Source organism: Nycticebus coucang, chromosome 14 (assembly GCF_027406575.1).
Source record: "Nycticebus coucang isolate mNycCou1 chromosome 14, mNycCou1.pri, whole genome shotgun sequence".
Taxonomy (NCBI): Eukaryota; Metazoa; Chordata; class Mammalia; order Primates; family Lorisidae; genus Nycticebus; species Nycticebus coucang.
Window position 1 is genome coordinate 46389404 of NC_069793.1, and position 21162 is coordinate 46410565.

The following is a 21162-nucleotide window of genomic DNA, read 5'->3' on the forward strand; positions in this document are numbered from 1 at the left end:
GCAGAATAGACAATGTGTAGGACACTTAGCCTGGTGCCTCCTGTTTTCCTTCCTGCAGGAGTAAAGTGGGCAGCGTGTCTGAATGTGCTACAGCCTAGGGTCTCTGCCTCCTCTCAGCCCCTGCATGCCACTTGCTCTTCAGCTTTGCCCCTTGGTCACAGATACCTGATTTGTTGATTTGCAATTTAAGTGCTGGTTTTTGCAGAAAATGGTCAAGTTCTATCATGTGGATCCAACTTCTTTGGCCAGTTGGGAGTTCCTCATGGACCTCGAAGATGTGTGGTGCCCCAGGCCATTGAGGTGAGGACAGTTCTGTTAAAGTGTCCCCAGGGTATTACATTTATCCTTCCCCAGAATAAAAGGCTAACTGGGTCTGTAAAAACTCATGAGGTACGATAATTTGAGTTGCAAATTAGGTCTTTCTGGGAAAACAAGGTTGAGGAGATGGATGTGGTAAGTGAAAAAACTCTGTTAGTTCTCATACACATTATAAAGTGAAATACACCAATAAAGACAATGCATCTCATAAGGACATTAATGACATTTTGAAGTTCTAAATTAGTAATAGTGGGAACTATGGTAAAAATGGGGCACCTAGACGTGACTTACTAGGCAAATGGTATAAGCTAGTGTTGTCTAAAAGAAACATAATGTGAAGCCAGGGATGATGGGTGGTACCTGTAATCTTAGCACCCTGGGAGGCCGAGGCGTGAGGATCACTTGAGCTCGGTTAGGAGTTTGAGACCAGCCTGAGCAAGAGTGAGACCCCATCTCTACTAAAAATAGAAAAATTAGCTAAGTATCATGGTGGATACTTATAGTCCCAGCTACTTGAGCAGGGGGAAGGGTTGAGGCAGGAGGATCACTTGAACCCAGGAGTTTAAGGGTGCTGTGAGCTGGGCTGACTCCATAGCACTCTAGCCTGGGCAACAGAAACTCTGTCTCAAAAAAAAAAGGAAAAGAAAAGAAAAAGAAATATAATGTTAGCCACATTTAACTTAAAATTTTCTGGTACACTCATGTAAAAAAGGGTAGATGAAATTAATTTTTTAAATAATGGACTTTATTGAGGTATATATAATTAATGTCCCATAAAATTCATTTCTTTAAAATGTATAGTTTAATGGCTTTTAGTATATTCACAGAGATAAACAGCTATCACCACTGTTAATTTATAATTTTTTCATCACCTCTTAAAAAACTGTGTATAGGGCGGCACCTGTGGCTCAGTTGGTAGGGCGCCGGCCTCATATACCAAGGGTGGCGGGTTCAAACCCGGCCCCGGCCAAACTGCAACCAAAAAATAGCCGGGCGTTGTGGCGGGCGCCTGTAGTCCCAGCTACTCCGGAGGCTGAGGCAAGAGAATCGCTTAAGCCCAGGAGTTGGAGGTTGCTGTGAGCTGTGTGATGCCACGGCACTCTACCGAGGGCCATAAAGTGAAACTCTGTCTCTACAAAAAAACAAACAAACAAAAAAAAACTGTGTATACAATAGCAGTCACTTCTTACTTTCCCCTTCCCCTAGACCCTGTGACTACTAATCTATTTTCTGTCTTTATGGATTTGCCTGTTCTGGGCATTTCATAAAAATGGTATCATACAATATATGACTCGGCTTTTTTCACTTTACTTGATACTTTTGAGTTTTATTTATTTTGTAACATTGGGTGAAATTAATTTTAATAACTTTTAAGTTAAACTAGTATATCCAAACTATTATCATTTCAAAATGTCTTCTATATATAATTCATTAATGAGATTATTTTATATTCTTTATTTTGTAATCTTTGAACTCTGCCATCAACTTTTTATTTATAATATGTCTTAATTTAGTATAATCACATTTCAAGTGTTCGGTGGCTACATGTAGCTGGTAGTTACTGTATTGGACAGAATAAGTGTTAAACAGGAGTCTTTTCACATTTTTATGAAGTTTATATTTTAAATGATCAGAATGGAAGTGTGGACTTTTTAAAGAAACAAGCTGGGATCTAAAATGAGTTTCATCATTGAGGCTACCCACTCCTTTCTAATTTCCTTAAGCTCTGATTAAGAGTGGGAGATCGGTTTTCACTGGAGAAAGCTTGAGTCTGCTTCTGTCATTTTGTTGAACTTGGTTGCTGGTCTGTGAGGGGTTATTTAGGGTAGTAATTCCTATGGTATGCACACAAGGCTCTGTAGTCCCTGTACAAAGTCTTGTAGATTCCAATTGCAAATAGATGGCCTTGTAAGAATGTACATGTAACATAATTAATTTAGCTTAATTATTCTGTAATTAAAGAAGATAGGAACAACGGTTAAAATATGTTGGATGACAGAATCAGAAAGTAAAAACAGTTTGACAGGCTATATTCTATGGAACAATAGGAAGAACGTGCCCAAATGGAATATAATAAAACTCTATTCATTTATTTAATGGCAACTATTGTATGTTCTGCTGTGGATTTGGTGCTTAGACATTGGGTTTAGGCAGTGGGAACAAAGATAAATGAGACCTGTCCTAGTATTTGAGAGTCTTGTAGTTTAGTAGTACATGATAGATACATAAATTAGCCAAATGCAATACCATGTTAGAACTATGATGGATACATACGAGGAGGGAGTACTAAACTCTTACCTAGAGGAAGGTGGAATAAGAGCAGGATTAATCTAAATCTTAACGAGAAGTTTGCCTGGGTTGGGACAGGAGAATGCAGAGCAGTGCAAAAGATGACCATTCTAGGCAGAAGAAACTGTTTAAGCAAAGGGATAGAAGCATAAAACCCGGGCTTTGGGGTCTGTGAACAATTCAGTATGGTGGAATGTAAGGAAGAGGTGGGAGTGGCCAGTGGAGTGGGTGGGGAGGGAGGAAATCAGGGTAGTGGTATTGACAAATGATAAGAGCAGCAATGGTCGGGCAGGACCAGATAGGATAGTGTGAAGGATAGATTGAGGGAAGATTACTGAAGAAATTCCTGCTAACAATCCAGGCATGAGGTGATCATGGCTCAAACTAAAGCAGTGGCAGTGGGATGGAGAGGAAGAGATGGAGATGAGTGGTGTTGAAGAGATTAAAGGCACATGTAAAACCCTTCAGTAAATGTTGGGGAAAGAAAGAAAGAGAAAAATTTAAAGGACAGTGGGTTTAAATTGTATTAGTAGTAAGATTTGATCTTCCCAATAGCTAATGTGCTTGTGGAATCCATCGACAGAAGTAGAGTCTCCAGAAGGAAGAAGGCCAGAGCTCCGTGCTATGTCCTGGTCAGACTGCATCAGGGGTTTGGTGTTCTGCCCTGGATTTGGTGCTCGGTCCCTGGGCATAAAGATAAATAAGACTCAGCCCTTGTCCTTGGGGGTCCTAGAGCTTAGAAAGACTCCATGGACCTGTAAATAAATGTAGTAAAGCCTTACAGGCCCGGTGATTGATTCATATACAATTCCTTTAAAAGAGAGAGAGGGAACAATCAGGGCATCTGTAAAGAAGTGAAACCAAGAGGGGCAGAGGATTTAAAGCCCTGTGGTAGCTGATGGAACTGGGGATATTTGAAGGGGATATCTAAAGAAGAGATCTGCATTAATTACCTATTGTTTTTTTTTTTGGTTGCAGCCGTCATTGTGGTTTGGTGGGCCCGGGCTGGATTCCAGCTCACCAACTCAGGTGTATGTGGCTGGCGCTTTAGCCGCTTGAGTCACAGGCGCCCAGCCAGTTACCTATTGTGTAACAAATCCGCTCCAAACTTAGCAGCTTAAAACAAACATTTATTATCTCAATTTCTGAGGGGCAGGAATCTAGGCACAGCTTTGCTGGTCTCGTGAGGTTGCAATCAAGATGTCAGCTGGTCTGCAAGCAGTCTCTGAAGGCTCTGCAGGGCTGGTGGATGCGCCAATTCTTTTGAGGCAGGAGGCTTCAGTCCCTTGCCCCCTGGGCCTCTCTGTAGGACTGTTCAGACATGGCATCCGGCTTCCCTCAAGAGTGATCTGAGAGAGTGAGAGATGCCAGGCGGGAGGCCTCAGCACCTATCATCACCTTGTCTCTGAGTCACTCATTGTTCTCTTATTCTTTTCATAAGAAGTGTGTCACTAAGTCCAGCCCACACAAGGGGAGGGGAATGAAATTCCACATCTTGAAGGGAACAGTATCATAGAATTTGAGGGCCTATTTTTATAACCACCACGAAATGTCTTAGAGAGGACATGACAACTGTCTTCAAATATTTGGAAAACATTGTCAGAAGTTACAGGCAGATAGGCTTGGCTCCACCTGAAGAGATAAATGGAAGTGTGCAAAGTTGGAACAGGCACCTGGGGATGTGGTGAGCCTGTGTCACTAAAGGTAGGTTTTTGGCAGGGATTAGGTGACGGCCTGGTGGGCTGTTGTGGAGGGGTTTCTAGCACTGGTTAGGGATTGAACTGGATGAGGGTGGGAAAATTAGCACCCTTGGTAAAGAAAGTCTTATTGGTACACAGCTATCCTCATTCATTTATGTATAGTCTAGAGCTGCTTTTATGTATAGAGACAGCTGAGGATTCTTGACAGGAACTGTATAGCCTGTAAAGTCTAAAATATTTATTATCTGGTCCTTTACAGAAAACATTTTATAACTCTTGGACTAGATGATCTTGAAAGTCTTTCCCAACCTTGAGAGGCATTGTGATATGACATTTTGATATGGCATTTATTTATTTATTTATTTATTTTTGAAACAGGCTGAGGGCAAGTGATCCACCTCAGCCTCCTGAGTAGCTGGTACTGCAGGTGTGACTACCATGGCTGACTATTTTCTTTTTTCATAGAGATAAAGTCTTGTTTGTTGCCCAGGCTGGTCTCCAAGTCCTAGCCTCAAGTGATTCTCTTGCCTTGGCCTCTTAAAGTACTGGGATTAGAGATCTGAGCCACTGTACTAGGCATTTTTTTTTTTTTTTTTGACTGTCCCACGTAGGCATTCTTTATTTTTCCAATGGATTTTAAATCATCATACTATTCTAGAAAATTCTTTTATTTAATGTGTTTGAATCCTCCCAAATATCTTTAAATATTGAATACCAGGGAAAGAGGGGTGAGTGGCAACATTCACGTTTAAATTAGCGTCAGTCACATTGATCAGGATGTTACACATCAAAAAATACCATCGGTGTAGCACACAGTGCTGGGTAATATGACTTGGTAGCATCAATAAGTAGTTTGGTGAAAACATTTATTACAGTTTTATATGTTATAGAATCCTGAAAAGAAAAATAAAAGTTTTTTTAAAATACATCAGATACTGAATTTGCATAAAGTCTTCAAATAAAATCCTTTCAAATTTATAGGGAGAAAATTGCCTCCATAAGCATAACTTTATTATTTATTATTTATTTATGTATTTTTTAAGATCAGTCCAGTACAGTTATGATACACAGCAAGGAGTTTGAACTGTGACAGTGATTTGAGATAATTCATCATGTGCTAGGCATTTTTACAAGATTTTTTTTCTTTTTGGGTAAAAATGTTTGGGCATAAATTACATGCAATTTTGTGGGTGGATGATTCCGAGATCTAAATCCCTTTCTTTATTTTGACAGCTCCTGAGAGAGAAGGTTGTTTGTATTGCTGCTGGACTGAGGCATGTGTTAGCTGCTACAGGTGATTACTTTACCTTTATTTTATAAATAGGCATGTGATAAGGAGGATCTGAGCTTTAGGAGAAAAACTCTTTAAGGTGGTATTTCAAAGGGCCCTGCTCTGTGGTAGTTCTGATTAAAAGGGGGGAACATAAACAGAAGTGATGTGGGGAAAGTCTGTAGCAGATAGGGAGGAAGGAAGTGAAGTTTCCTAGCTCTGTGTTCTCGGTTTTCTTGATTACCTTGTTTAATCCTCACTTTAAGGAAGTGCTGTAAGTTAAATTTTTACATATGAAGAAATTGAGGCCCAGGGAAGTTAAAGTGTTTGTGTGAGGTTACATGGGGAGTAAGATAGTAAGAGAGAGAGGTTGGTTCAGAGTCTGGGATGGCTTGGGGTCCAAGGTCCATATTCTTTGCAGTGAACAGAATTCCTTCATAGTGGATAGTAATGTTTATTGATTCAAAAGTTTTAAATAAGCTTGTCTCCTATACTGTGTGTGGGTGAAGGGATGGACGATATGTGTGTGAGGGGAAGTGAGGAGGTGGCATATGGGAGGGCAATGACTGTTTTGTCTCCCCTCTTTTCTGCTCACACTGCTTTTTGGGTAGAAGGGCAGTGCTATTTGGCTGTGGCAGCTGAGGATCCAGTACTTGGTAAGGCCAGTTGTGGAGTGGAAAAAGAGAAGAGGTGAGGAAAAGTTCAAAGTAGCACTGTGCATCCTGGGGCTTAGTGTTGATTATACTTTCTTTAAAAAATTAGACTTTAAGATTCACATACAGTTATAAAATATGAAACAGACTCCGTGTGTTTTTTTCCTAGTTTCCTCCAATGGTATCTTGCAAAACTATAGTACAATAGCATAACCCGGAAATCAGCATCAATGTAGTTAAGACCTGGGAAAGTTCCACAGGCCCTCAGGTTGCCCTGTCACAGCCAAACCCACTTCCTACCTGCCTCCACCCTCTGCTTAGCCCTTGGCTCCCCTCTTCTGTTTTCCATCTCTATGATGTTGTCATTTCAGAAATGTTATATAAACAGTATCATATGATGTATAACCTTTTGAGATTAGCTTTTTTTTTCATTCAGCGTAATTCCCTAGAGAGTCAGCTACATTTTGTGTATCAGTAATGTGTTCCTTTTTATTGTTTGTTTTCCATGGCTTGGATGGACCCCTGTATTAGTTGGTCAGGGCTTCCATGACAAAGTACTACAGACCAGGAGGCTTAAACAACAGAATTTACTTTCTCATCATTGTGAATGCTGACAGGCTAAGATCAGTGGGCTATGTACACAGCTATGATTTAATAATAAATTAAAAAAAATAAGATCAGTGGGCTATCAGGATCAGTTTCTGGGAGGCCTTTCTGCTGGACTTACAGGTGACCACCGTCTTGCTGTGTTTGTACATGGCTTTTTCTCTGTGCACCTGTGGAGGAGGAGAGAGAACTCTGATGTCTCTTCTTCTTCTTACAGGGATACCAGCCCTATTAGATCAGTGGTTCTCAACCTTCCCAATGCTGCGGCCCTTTAATATAGTTCCCGTGGGTCGCGACCCACAGGTTGAGAACTGCTGTATTAGATGAAGGTCCCATGCATTGTCCCTCCTCTACTATCTCCTTAGGGCTCATATCTCCGAATCTACTCACATTGGGGATTAGGGATTCAACATAGGAATTTTGTGGGGACATATTTCATTCTGTGCCAATCACAGTTTGTTTAACTAGTCATGCATTGAAGGCCATTTGGTTTGTTTCTGGTTTTTGGCTATTAAGAATATAGCTACTATAAACATTTGTGGATGGGTTTTAATATGAGCATAAATTTTCATTTCTCTGGGATGAATGCCCAGGAGTGTAGTTGCTTAGTTGTGTGGTAGTGATTACACTTTTATAAGCAGGTTCTTCTCCTAGAAATCAGCCGGGCAGGAGAAGTGCCTATCATTGGCTTTCTTCCTCCTTTCCCAGCAACATTTTGTAATTGCCAATCTTTTGTTTTAAACAGCTTTATTGAGGAATAATTGATGTACAATGAACTGCACATATTTAATGTGTAAAATTTAATGAGTTTGAACATGTGCAGTACCTCTGATACTATCACTGCAATCAAGGTAATCCAGGTATCAAGGTATCCAGTATCTCCACAAATTTCCTGTGTCCCTTTATTTTGTGTGTGTGCCTGTGTGTATGTTTGTAGTAAGAATACTTAATATGAGATCTACCCTCTTAATAAATATTGAAGTGCATAATACTGTTTTGTTAACTATAGGCACTGTTCTATAGCAGATCTCTAGAATTTATTCATCTGGCATAGCTGAAATTTTATATCCATTGAACAACTTCCCATTTCCCCTACCCTGAAACCCTGGCATCCACGGTTGTATTCTCTGCTTCTACGAGTTTGACTATTATAGATACCTCATGTATGTACTATCAGGTAGTATTTGTTCTGTTTCTGGTTAATTTCATTTAAAGTGATGCCATCCAGTTTCATCGTGTTATCTTAAATGGTAGGTTTTTTAAAGGCTAAATAATATTCTCTTGTATCTATGTACCACCTTTTCTTTACCCGTTCATCTGGTGATGGATACTTGGGTTGTTTCCATGCCTTTGTTTTGTGAGTAATGCTGCAGTGAGTGTGGGAATGCAGACATGTCTTTGAGATCCTGATTTCTTTTTTTTTTTTTTTGAGACAGAGTCTCACTATGTCACCCTCGGTAGAACGCTGTGGCATCATAGCTCACAGCAACCTCAAACTCTTGGGCTTCAGTGATTCTCTTGCCTCAGCCTCCCAAGTAGCTGGGACTACACACACCCCCCCCAAGCCCGGCTATTTTTGGTTGTAGTCGTCATTATTGTTTAGCTGGCCTGGGCTGAGTTTGAACCCGCCAGCCTCGGTGTATGTGGCTGGCGCCGTAATCACTGTGCTGAAGGCACTGAGCCAAGATTCTGATTTCAGCTCTTTTGAAAGTAGGGTCATATGATAGTTCTATTTTTAATTTTTAGAGTTTTCCAGAGCAGGTATATAATTTTGCATCCTCACCAACAAGGTATAGAGGTTCCAACTCCTTCACATCATTTCCAACAATTATCTTTGAATTTATTTGTTTATTTTACTTTTTAAAATTCAAAATATTAAAGGGGTACAAAAGTTGCTGTTATGTGAATTCACTCTATAATGCTGAACTCAGTGCTTACATTGAGTTTGCCACTAGAACAGTGTTCACTGTACTCAATAGGTAATTTTATATACCTCATTCTCTTCCCAGCCTACCCCTTCTTAGTTTCCAATGTCCTTTATTTATTTATTTATTTATTTATTTTTTTGCCATTGTCCCAGATTTATTAAAATATTACAGCACACAGAAGATAGATTCAAACAGTTCCACGTGGTGTTTTGAAATTCATCCCAACTGTAGGCTGAGTGACCTGGAGGTTGGACAGACTGTCAAAGTCCAAAAGCTTCAGCATTTCCTTAGTGTCAGGATCTACTTCAATGATCTGATCTAGGGCTGAGACCTCAGGGACATAGTTGTCTCTCCTCTCCCTCTCCTCTTCCTGCAGCTTGATGGAGATGCCTCTCACTGGGCCCCTCTGGATCCTTTTCACCAGGTGTGTGACATAGCCGGCTATCTTGTTGCGTAGCTTCTTGCTGGGAATGATGGTGATCTCCTCGCACACGTGCTTGTTCGTGTGAAAGTTGTTGCCCAGACGGGTGTAGTACTTCTCTATGATGACCCGGGCTGCCTTCTTCATGGTTTTGGTGCGAACGCAGCCCACGTTCACGGGTCCTTGGCAAAAGAGCTATTTTTTTTTTGTGCCCATTGTTTAACTCCCACTTATTAGTGAGAACATGTGGTATTTTGTTTTTCCATTCCTGAAATACTTCTCTTAGGATAACGGTCTCCATTTCCATCCAAGTTGTTGTAAATGACATATTTCATTCCTTTTTATGGCTGAGTACTACTCCATGGTGTGTGTGTATTATGTATAACTATATTTTCTTTTTCCAATCATGTATTTATGGGCACTTAGGTTAATTCTGTATCTTTGCAATTGTGAATGGTGTTGAGATAAACATTCTAGTACAGGTGTCTTTTGGATAGAATAATTTCTTTTCCTTTGCGTAGATACCCAGTAGTGAGATTACTAGATTGAATGGTAGATCTACTTTTTGCACTTTGAGGAATCTCCATAGAAGCTGTACTAAATTGCATTTATAAGCACACTTTTTTGTTTGTATCCATGCCAGCATCTGTCATTTTTTTCTTTTTAATAATGGCCATTCTGAGACTGGGTATAATGGCTCATGCCTGTAATCCTAGCACTCTGGAGGCCAAGGCAGGAGAATTGCTTGAGCTTAGAAGTTTGCGACCAGCCTAAGAAAGAGTAAGACTTTGTCTCTACAAAAAATAGAAAAATTAGCCAAGTGTGGTGGTGCATGCCTATAGTCCCAGCTACTTGGGAGGCTGAGGCAACAGGATTGCTTGAGCCCAGGAGTTTGAGGGTGTAATGAGCTATTCTGATGCCACTGCTAGGGCAACAGAGTGAGACTCTGTCTCAAAACAGAACAAAACAAACAAACAAAAACAAAAACCATTCTGACAGGGGTAAGGTTGTATCTCATTGTGGTTTTACTTTGCATTTCTCTGTTGATTAGTGATATGTTTTCATATGTCCATTGGGCATTTGGCTATCTTCTTTTGAAAAAATTCTGTTCATGTCTTTTGTCTATTTATTGATGGGCTTGTTTTTTTCTTGCTGTTTTGTCTGAGTTCTCTGAGTTCTTTGTAGATTCTGGAAATTAGTCTGTTGTCAGATGTATAGTTTGTGAATATTTTCTCCCATTCTATAGGTTACTTGTTTACTCTGTTAATTATTTCCTTTGCTATGCAGATTAAGTTAATTAAGTCCCACTTATTTATTTATTTTTGTTGCTGTTGTGTTTGCCTTTGGGGTCTTATTCATAAATTCTTTGTCTAGGCCTATGTCTAGAAGAGTTTTTCTATTTTTTGTTTTTTTCTAGGATTCTTGTGGCTTCATGACTTACATTTAAGTCTTTAGTCCATCTTGAATTAATTTTTGTATGGTGACAGATAGGGATCCTGTCTCATTCTTTGGTATATGGATATTCAATTTTCCCAGTACCATTTATTGAATTGGGAGTCCTTTCTTCAGTGTATGTATGTTTTATCTGCTTTGTCAAAGATCAGTTGGTAGTAGCTATATGGCTTTATTTCTGGGTTCTCTATTCTGTTCCATTGGTGTATATCTCTTCTTTTATACCAGTACCATACTGTTTTGGTTACTATAGCCTTGTAGTATAATTTTTAGTCAGGTAATGTGATGCCTCCAGATTTGTTCTTTTTGATTAAGATTCTTCCAAGTGTCCTCAAACTACAGCCTGCAGGTCACCTGCGGCGGAGTGATTATATTTGTTCCTGTTTTGTTTTTTTACTTCAAAATAAGATAATGTGCAGTGTGCATAGGAATTTGTTCATAGTTTTTGTTTTAAACTATAGTCTGGCCCTCCAACGGTCTGAGGGACAGTGAACTGGCTCCCTGTTTAAAAAATTTGAGGACCCCTGACTTAGGCTTTTTAGGCTCTTTTTTGGTTCCAAATGAAGTTTAGGATTATTTTTTCTAGATCTCTGAAGTAAGACTTTGGTATTTTGATGGGAATTGTGTTGAATCTGTAAATTGCTCTGGGCCAAATAGTATTTTAGCACTGTTGATTCTACCAATCCATGAGCATTAGAATGCTTTTCTATTTGTTTGTGTTACTTGCAGGTTCTTTTATAAGTGTTTTGTGGAGATCCCTGTAGAGATCTTTCGCCTCCTTGGTTAAGTATTATATATTCTAAAGTATTTTATTCTTTTTGTAGCTATTGCAGGTGTTATTGGATTCTTGATTTGACTCTCAGCTCTACTGCTTTGTGTACATTGATTTTATAACCTGAGACTTTGTTGAATTTATTTATCTTTAGGAATTTTTTGTGGAGTCTTTAGGGTTCTCTAGATCAGATTATTGGCAAACAAGGATAGTTTGACCTCATCTTTCCCACATAGGATGCCCTTTATTTCTTTTTCTTGCTTGATTGCTCTAGCTATGTTGAGTCATAGCTCAGTACTATGTTGAATAGAAGTGAGTGATAGTGGGCCCCCTTGTTTTGTGCCAGTTCTTAGGGAAATCCTTTCAACTTTTTTACCCATTCAGTATAATGCTGCCTGTGGGTTTGTGTATATGGCTTGGATAATTTTGAGGTATGTTCCTTCTATACTTAGTTTGTTGAGGGTTTTCAACATCAAAGGGTGCTGGATTTTATCAAATGCTTTTTCTGCATCTATTGAGATGATCACATGGTCTTTGTTTTTGCTTCTGGTTATGTGATAAATCACACATATTGATTTGCATCTGTTGAACTCTTCTTGCATCCCTGGCATGAAACCTAGTTGATTATCATGAATTATCTTTTTGATGTGCTGCTAAATTTGGTTTGCTATTATCTTGTTGAAGATTTTTGCATCAGTGTTCCTAAGGGATATTGGTCTGCAGTTTTCTTTTTTTGTTGTGTCCTTTCCACTATGGTCTGAGAATATACATGGTATGATTTTGACTTTTCTGAATTTGCTGAGACATGTTTTGTGGTCTGTGATATGACCAATCATAGAAAATATCCTTGGTGCTGATGAGAAAAATGTATATTTACTTTGGTATTAGGGTGATGCTGGCTTTATAGAATGAGTGGGGGAGGATTCCCTCCTTCTTAATGTTATGGAATAATTTCTTTAGGATAAGTGCCAGTTCTTCTTTGTAGGTCAAGTAGACTTGGGCTGTGAATCCGTCTGGTCCAGGGCTTTTTTTCATTGGGAGATTTTTTTATTATTGCCTTAATCTTGCTGCTAGGTGTTGTTCTGTTCAGGATTTCTATTTCTTCTTGGCTAAGGATTGGAAGGTTGTGTGTTTTTAGGAATTTATCAGTTTCTTCTAGGTTTTCTTGTTCGTGTGTGTAGAGATTTTTGTGGTATTCATGGATGGTATTTTATATTTTTGTGGTATCACTTGTAATGTCTTCTTTTTCATTTCTTTTCTTTCTTCCCTTCTCTTCCTGTCCCATCCTTTCCCTTCTTCTTCTTCTTCTTTTTTTTTTCCGGAGTCATATTCTTGCTCTGTTGCCCTTGTTAGAGTGCAGTGGCATCATCATAGCTTACTGTAACCTCCAACTCCTGGATTTAAATGATCCTCCTGCCTCAGCCTCCCAAGTAGCTGGGACTACAGGTGCCTGCCACAAAGCCCAGCAGGGGTCTTGCTCTTTCTCAGGTTGGTCTTGAAGTCCCAAGCTCAAATGATCCTCCTGCCTCAGCCTCCCAGAGTGCTTGGATTACAGGCATGCGTCACCACTCCCAACCTCCTTTTCCATTTCTGTTTGACGTTACTTGAGTCCTTTTTCTTCTCTTTCTGGTTAATATGGATTAACCTTGGTCTATGGATTTTGTTTATGCTTTCAAAGAACCAACTTTGTTTTGATCTTTTGTATTTTTTTTGGATTTCATTTTATTTAGTTCTGCTTTGAGCTTTATTACTTTTTTTCTTCTTCTGGCTTTGGCTTTGGTTTATTCTTTTTCTAGTTCCTTGGGATGTGACATGAGGTTGATAATTTGTGTCATTTTATCTTTTTTTTTTTTTTTTGCAGTTTTTGGCTAGGGCCGGCTTTGAACCCACCACCTCCTGTATGCGGGGCCAGGGCCCTACTCCTTGAGCCATAAGTGCTGCCCTTTTTATCTTTTTGATAGATTTAAGGTGTGACTTTTCCCCTTTAGCACTGTCTTTACTATAGCCTGTAGGTTTTGAAAGCTTGTGTCCCCTTTGTCATTCAGCTTGAAGATGTTTTGACTTCTATCTTAATTTTATCATTGACCTAAGGATTGTTCATCAGCAGGTTGTTTAATTTCTATGACTTTGTGTGGATTTGAGAGTTTCTCTTGAAATTGATTTCTAGTTTCATTCTCCTGTGTTCTGAGAAGATACATGGTATGATTTTGATTTTTCTGAATTTGCTGAGACTTGTTTTGTGGCCTAAGATATGATCAGTCTTAGAAAATGTCCCATGTGCTGATGAGAATGATGTATATTCTGCAGTTTTCAGGTAGAGAGTTCTGTAAAGACTATTAGGTACATTTGTTTTAGAGTTCCATTTAAGTCCAATATTTCTTTGTGGACTTTCTGCTTTGATGATTTGTTCAGTTTCATCAGTGGTGTGTTGAATTCTGCAGCAATTATAATGCTACTGTTAATTTTTTTTCTTAGATCTAGTAGAATTTACTTTATGAATCTGGGACCTTCTGTGTTAGGTGCATATATATTTAGGATTATTATGTCTTCTTATGAATTGTCTTCTTTATTATTATATAATGATCATCTTTTTTTAACCATTGTTGACTTAATACCAATTTTATCTGACATGAAAATGGTGATACCAAAGCATTTGGTTATCATTTGCTTGGAATATTTCTTGGAGACAGGATATACAGTAGAACCACCATAAAAGTTGACCGCTTCCCTACATTGACCACTTCGTTAAGCTGACCTAATATTCATAGACCAAGCATGCACCACCTGTATCTATCAATACAGTAGGACTGGTTCCCATATGTTGACCACCTCTGATTATTGACCAGTTTATTACAGTCCCTTGGGTGGTCAACTTACAGAGGTTCTACTATAATTGGGCAATGATTTTAACATCCATTCAGCTTGTCTGTCTTTTAATTGGAGAGTTAGGACAATTTGTGCTCAGTGTCAGTATTGATATAGGGATATTGTTCTTGTTGTTTTGTTTTTCCTCTTATGCTAGTGCTTTAAAAGAGCCATGAGATTTAATTTTCAGGTATTTATACACTGGTAGGTATTTATTATATTGTTTCATGAATAGTACAATGTTGAACATTTTCTTTTCTTTTTTAGAATTTTATTATTTTATTTTTATTTTATTATTTTGCAGTGTTTGCCTGGGGCTGGGCTTGAACCTGCCCCCTCGGGCATATGGGGCCGGCACCCTACTCCTTTGAGCCACAGGTGCTGCCCTTTTGAACATTTTCTATAGGGCATGTCTAAGTAGTGAAAAATTCTCTAGGTGTTTGCTTGTCTGGAAAAGTCTTTATATGAAACTTAGTTTTACAGGATACAAAATTCTTGGTTGGCAGTTGTTATTTTTAAAAGGATTAAAATGGGGCCCAAATCCCTTCTGGCTTGTAAGATCTCCACTGAGCAATTACACGAGCCCCATAGACTTTCTTTGGTAGGTTAGTTATTGCTTTTGTTTTGCAGCTTGTAGAATTTTATCCTTCATTTTGACTTTGGCCAGTTTCATGACTATGTGTCTTGGCAATGTCCTATTTGGTATGAACCTTTCTGATGTTCGATAACCATTTAGTTTCTGAAAGTCTGAATCTCTGGTGATACCAAGGAAGTTTTCCTCAATAATTTCTTTGAGTAGATTTTCCATGCTTTATGCATTTTCTTCCTCTCCCTCAGGGATACCTATAATTTATTTATATATTGGCTCTTTTTACATACTCCCATGTTTTTATGAGTGATTGTTCTTTCTTCTCTGTTCTTTATTTCTGCATCTTTGGCTGGGTACTTTGAAATCCTTGTCCTCAACCTCTGAAATTCTTTCTTCTGCTTGGTGTAGCCTGTTCTTAGAGCCCTCTGCTGTATTTTGAAGTTCCCTAAGTGACTCTCTCACTTCCTTGCTTCTTGTTATATCCTTTCTTATGTTGTCTGTCTCTTTGATGACTTTTTATTTATTTATTTTTTGATGTTCTCAATTTTTTTTTTTTGGCTTCTTTGTGTTAATTTTCAATCTTCTCTTCAACCCCCTTCATCTTATTTGCCATCTATATTCTGTATTCCATTTCTGACATTTTAAAAATTTCTTTTTGGTTGGGGTTTGTTGAGTAGGACTATTGTGATCCTTTGGAGGTGTCAACTGATTGTTTTTTCATGTTGCCAGAGTTGTTTTGCTGGTTTCTTCTCATTTGAAATCTCTTCTGTCAGTTCCATGCAGGTAGGTTTGCAATGCTCCTATTCTCCTTCGCTGGGAACTGTTCTATTTAGTGGGAAGGAGAGGTCCCAAATGGTGCTTTTGTGTCCTTTTCCACAAGACTGACCAGTAGGAGAGGGGCAGATACAATGTGAAATATTGTTATATACCTGTTCTGTGTTGTCCTATTCCCCTGTGGCAGTCATAGTCCAAACCAGTGCTGGAAAACCTTTATGTGAAGTGGTAGGTTGGTCCCTAGGCCACTATAGGAAGTTTGGACAGGGGGCTGGGTGAGTCTCTTTCCATGGAGGTGTGTGATTATTCTGCCTGGGTCTCCCTGCGGCAGTGGCGGTGGTTGCTTGGCAAGACTGCCTAGGTTGTGGCTGCAGGTGTCAGGGCTGCAGGCGTTTGCTCCACCCAGGAGTGGACATTAGGTATAACTGTGGTATATGGTGGTGGAGAGCTGGACTGTAAGAGTGGCATTGTGTGGTGCTGCATGGCCATGGCTTGAGTTTTCCTTTTTTTTTTTTTAATAGTAGCCATCCTAACAGATGTGAAGTGATATCTCATTATACTTTTGATTTGTGTTTTTCTGAGAATTAGTGAAAGATGTCCAGCATCTTTTCATATACCTGTTGGCCACTTATGTGCCTTTTTTTTTTTTTTTAGACAGAGTCTCACTTTGTCACCCTCGGTAGAGTGCCGTGGTGTCTCAGCTCACAGCAACCTCTAGCTCTTAGGCTTAGGCGATCCTCCTGCCTCAGCCTCCTGAGTAGCTGGGACTACAGGCGCTTGCCACAACACCTGGCTATTTTTTGTTGCAGTTTGGCTGGGGCCGGGTTTGAACCCACCACCCTCGGTATGTGGGGCCGGCGCCCTGCGCACTGAGCCACAGGTGCCGCCCTATATGCCTTTTTTTCTTTAAGAGCTGGACACTTGCTCTGTCATAGATGCTGGGGTGCAGCAGTGCATTCAAAGATCACTGTAACTTGAATTCCTGGACTCAGGTACTCCTCCTGCCTCAGCCTCCTGAGTGTCTGGGACTACAGGCACCCCATGCTTGGCTAATTTTCAAATTTCTTTTTAGAGATTGGGTCTTGCTGTGTTTTCTAGGTTGGTCTTGAACTACTGGTCTCAAATGATCCTCCTACCTCGCTTCCTAAAGTTGTGGGATTATGAGTGTGAACCACTATACCCAGCTTGTATGACTTCTTTGGAGAAATGTCTGTTCAGTTGCTTTGTCCATTTTAAAGTTTTTGCTATTTGAATCATAGGAATGCCTTCTGTATTTTAGAAATTAACTCTTTATCAGATACATGGTGTATAAAACATTGATGAATGTAATCACTAGTCTTATGTGTTCATCTCTGTCCAGTTACACAGTAGTACAGTTTCTATTAATGTGTTTCATTAACTTAAAGTCCTCTCTCCCATTTAATCTGTAAATATTTCTGCATGCACCTTTACTGGTTAAGTACTGTATTTGAAAACATTACTATATTACTGTTGTCAGCCAAAAAAAATTAACAGCAATTCTCTAATATTATCAAATATCTAGTCAGTGTTTAAATTTCCCTGATTATCTCGAAAATATTTTTTACAATTTGTTTGAATCAGGATCTAAAGTAGGTCTTTAGGTTGCAATTGGTTGTTATGTATCTCAAGTCTATCTATCTTTTAAAAACAATTATTTTTCTTTAAAACATTTTTTACTGTGGTAAAATATGCATAACATACAATTTATCATCTTAACCATTTTTAAGTATACAATTCGGTGGCCCTAAGTACCTTCATATTGTGCAAACAGTACCACCATCCATTTCCAGAACTTTTTGTATTACAAAACTGAAGCTCTGTACCCATTAACCAATAACTCTCATTCCTTCCAGTCCCTGGTAACCACCATTCTATTTTTTGTCTGTATGGTTTTGACCATTCTAAGCACCTCATGTAAGTGGTATCATGTAGTATAATTATTATTATCTTTTTGTGACTGGCTTATTACATTTAGCATGATGTGCAGTAGCATATGTTAGATTTTCCATATATATGTATTTTTGAGACAAGGTCTCACTGTGCACCCAGGTTGGAGTGCAGTGATGCCATCCTAGTTCACTGCAGCCTCAAACTCCTGGGTTTAAGTGATCTTCCTGCCTCAGACTGCAAGCACTTGCTCCCACACCTGGTTAATTTTTCTATTTTTTGTAGAGATGGGGTCTTGTTCCTGTTGTGGCTGGTCTTGGACTCTTGACCTCAAGTAGTCCTCCAGCTTTGGCCTCCCAAAGTGCTGGGCTGTAGGGGTGAACCACTACACCCTGCCAGCATTTCCATACTTTTAAATGTAGATAGTATTCTATTGTATGTATACTACATGTATCACATTTAACTTATTGATTCATCTGTCAATGAACATTCGGGTTGCTTCCATGTTTTATTTAATGTAAAAACTACTGGTATGGGGCAGCGCCTGAGGCTTAGTGGGTAAGGCGCCAGCCCCATATGCCGAGGGTGGCAGGTTTGAACCCAGCCCCAGCCAAACTGCAACAAAAAAATAGCCGGGTGTTGTGGCGGTGCCTGTAGTCTCAGCTGCTCGGGAGGCTGAGGCAAGAGAATCGCCTAAGCCTAGGAGTTGGCTAGGAGTCACTCTACTGAGGGCCATAAAGAGAGACTCTGTCTCAAAAAAAAAAAAGAAAAATGCTGGTATGAACATGGGTGGGGTGTACGAATATTTTTTTGAGATCTTGCCTTCAGTTTTTTTTTTTTTTGATATATACCCAGATCATTGTTGGAGCATATGGTAATTCTACTTTTAATACTTTGAGAGCTACCATACTATTTTCCACAGTTGCTGCACCATTTTACAGTCTCGGCAGTAGTGCACAAGGGTTCCAATTTCTCCAGTACTTGTTATATTCTGTTTTTTTTTTTTTATGGTAGCATCCAACTGGGTGTGAGGTGGCATCTCATTATGGTTTTGACTTTTATTTCCCTAATGATTACTGGTGTTGAGACTCTTTGTGTTTATGGGTCATTTGTATATCTTCTTAGAGATATGTCTGATCAAGTACTTTGCCTGTTTTCTTAAGTATTTTTTTTGTTTTGATTGTTGACTTTTAGGACTTCTCTATGTATTCTGTATGTTAATCCTTTATCAGATATCTGAAGTCTCTTTTATTATTTTATTTTATTTTTAATTTTTGTTTTGAGGCACAGTCTCACTCTGTTGCCCAGGCGGGAGTACCATGCTGTCAGCCTAGCTCGCAGCAACCTTAAGACTCCTGGGCTCAAGGAATCTTACTGAATAGTCTCAGCTAGGTGCCCACTACAAAGCCTGACTTATTTTTCTATTTTTAGTAGAGACGAGGTCTTGTTCTTGCTCAGGCTGGTCTCAAACTCCCGAGCTCAAGCAGTCCTCCTGCCTCAGTCTCCCAAAGTGCCAGGGTTACTGGTGTGAGCCAGTGTGCGTGGTCCTGACGTCTACTTTATTTAATTAATTATTAATTAATTAATTGAGACAAAGAGTCTCACTTTGTTGCCCTCTATAGATCTAGTGCTATGGCGTGATAGCTCACAGCAGCCTCAAATTCTTGGGCTCAAGCAATCCTCTTGCCTCAGCCCCCCAAGTAGCTGGGACTATAGGTACCCACCATAAAGCCTAGCTATTTGTTTTTTAGAGATAGGGTCTTACTCTTGCTCAGGCTGGTCTCAAACTCCTGAGCTCAAGTAATCCACCCACCTTGGCCTCCCAGAGTGCTAGGATTACAGGCATGAATCACTACTCCCACCCCCCTGAAGTCTCTTTTAATCTATAATTCTTTTCCTCCCTTTTTTTCTTCTTACAATTTTTTTGTTGAAGAGATTATAAGTTTTGTTTTATTTCACTGTGCTTTGTTCACATTATGCTCAGTAGTCATAGCTTTTTTTTTTTTTTTCTACAATGCAGGCTTGTCTTTTTGCAGCCTAAAGGACCATAGGTTATAGGATACTTCCAGAGGAGCAGAACTTTAACATTGACTCTTAGTTGACACATCTAACTGTGGAACAGATACATTGAATTTCATCTATGCATTTGTATTAGGTTGGAGCATCAATTAGATTCTGAAATTATGTCTATTAAGAAGCTATCTTAATAGCTGGGTGCGGGGGCTCACGCCTGTAATCTTAGCAGTCTGGGAGGCCGAGGCGGGTGGATTGCTCCAGCTCAGGAGTTTGAGACCAACCTGAGCAAGAGTGAGAGCCATCTCTAAAAAAAATAGCCGGGTGTGTGGCAAGCGCATGTAGTTCTTGCTACTGGGGAGACAGAGGCAAGAGGATTGCTTGAGCCCAAGAGTTAGAAGTTGCTGTGAGATATGATGCCACGGCACTCAACCCAGGGTGACAAGATGAGGCTCTGTCTCCATTTAAAAAAAAAAGCTATTATGCGGTTACAAATATTTGTTAGGAGAGCTGAGTCCTAGCGTTGTCTGTGCTACCACCTCCCTTTCTTTAGGGCCTCAGTTTTCTCATCTAGTATGTGTGAGGAATGGACTTGATAGCAGTAAGGTTATTTTCTGCTTCATCTGACTCTAAGTTGTCCTGTCAGGTTAATCATGAATGAGGTGTCATTCCAGTGATTTGACTACATCAGAGTCAAATAACTGGAACTTTTTTGGAGGAAGTTTTATGGTATTAGAATTTTCTGTAGTGGTCTGAGATTGCCCTGAAGCCTGGCTTTGTGAATGGCTTGGTGATAATCCTTATGACCGGTCAGAGGACCCCTTGAAACAATTAAGCTTTTCCATAACATTTTTCACTGAGCATAAATTAGGAATTTCTCATAGCAGTGGGGTTCGAAGAGTAATCTGGTTTTATCCTCAAGTGCATTTTCTGTTTTCTCTTCTCTCTTGAGAAGTGAGCGGCATTGTGTTCCAGTGGGGGACTGGTTTGGCATCATCTGGACGACAGTTGTGCCCTGGGAAGACTCTCCCATTATTTTTGACAGCAAAGGAACCAAGCAGAGTTACAGGTGAGATTATTATTTCTTCTTATTCCCATATTTATTCTTTGTCAGGAAGTAGAGACATAGACATGCAGAAAATGAGTACATGGGTTTTTACTTTTGCTACTTCTCAGTCTCTCTGTCTAATGCTCTTAGTCTTGCTGGTTTGCCTCACTCTGCTGCCCAGGCCGGTCTTTAATTCTCAAGTCAAGTGGTCCTCCTGCCTCAGTCTCCCAAATAGCTGGGAATATAGGTATGAGCCACTGCATCTGGCTTGCTGGGTTTTCGTGGGCCCAGTAAAAGCAGTCCTCTTTGCTGCCAGAGTTTGGAACCCATTCAGACATAGATGCACGTCGGGCAGGTGGAGATCAAAATAGTAGCTCTAGAAGTGTTAAAAGCTAGGTCAGAGACATGGTTTAGGTGTTTGGAAACAATGTGTAGTAATAGTGAGGCTCTAAATTCCGAATTTCAAATTGAATTTACCTACCAGGCACTGGAGCGACGGCATAGAGTTGGCCCTGCTAAGCTTACTGCATGGCCAAGAGGACACGACGGTATACCC

General features: G+C 39.7%; 1 protein-coding gene across 8 annotated transcripts in view; it reads left to right on the plus strand.

Annotated features, from left to right (window-relative positions):
• The window catches only part of SERGEF (secretion regulating guanine nucleotide exchange factor), a 261804-nt gene that overhangs the window by 7487 nt on the left and 233155 nt on the right, over positions 1-21162 (plus strand). For 6 of the 8 annotated variants that reach the window (XM_053561632.1, XM_053561635.1, XM_053561634.1 and 3 more), the window contains exons 4-6: positions 206-300; positions 5541-5601; positions 20511-20627. In XM_053561632.1, the coding sequence (XP_053417607.1) occupies positions 206-300; positions 5541-5601; positions 20511-20627 (273 nt within the window). The remainder of the gene's footprint in view (positions 1-205; positions 301-5540; positions 5602-20510; positions 20628-21162) is intronic. The other 2 variants (XM_053561636.1, XM_053561633.1) reach the window with 1 other exon arrangement.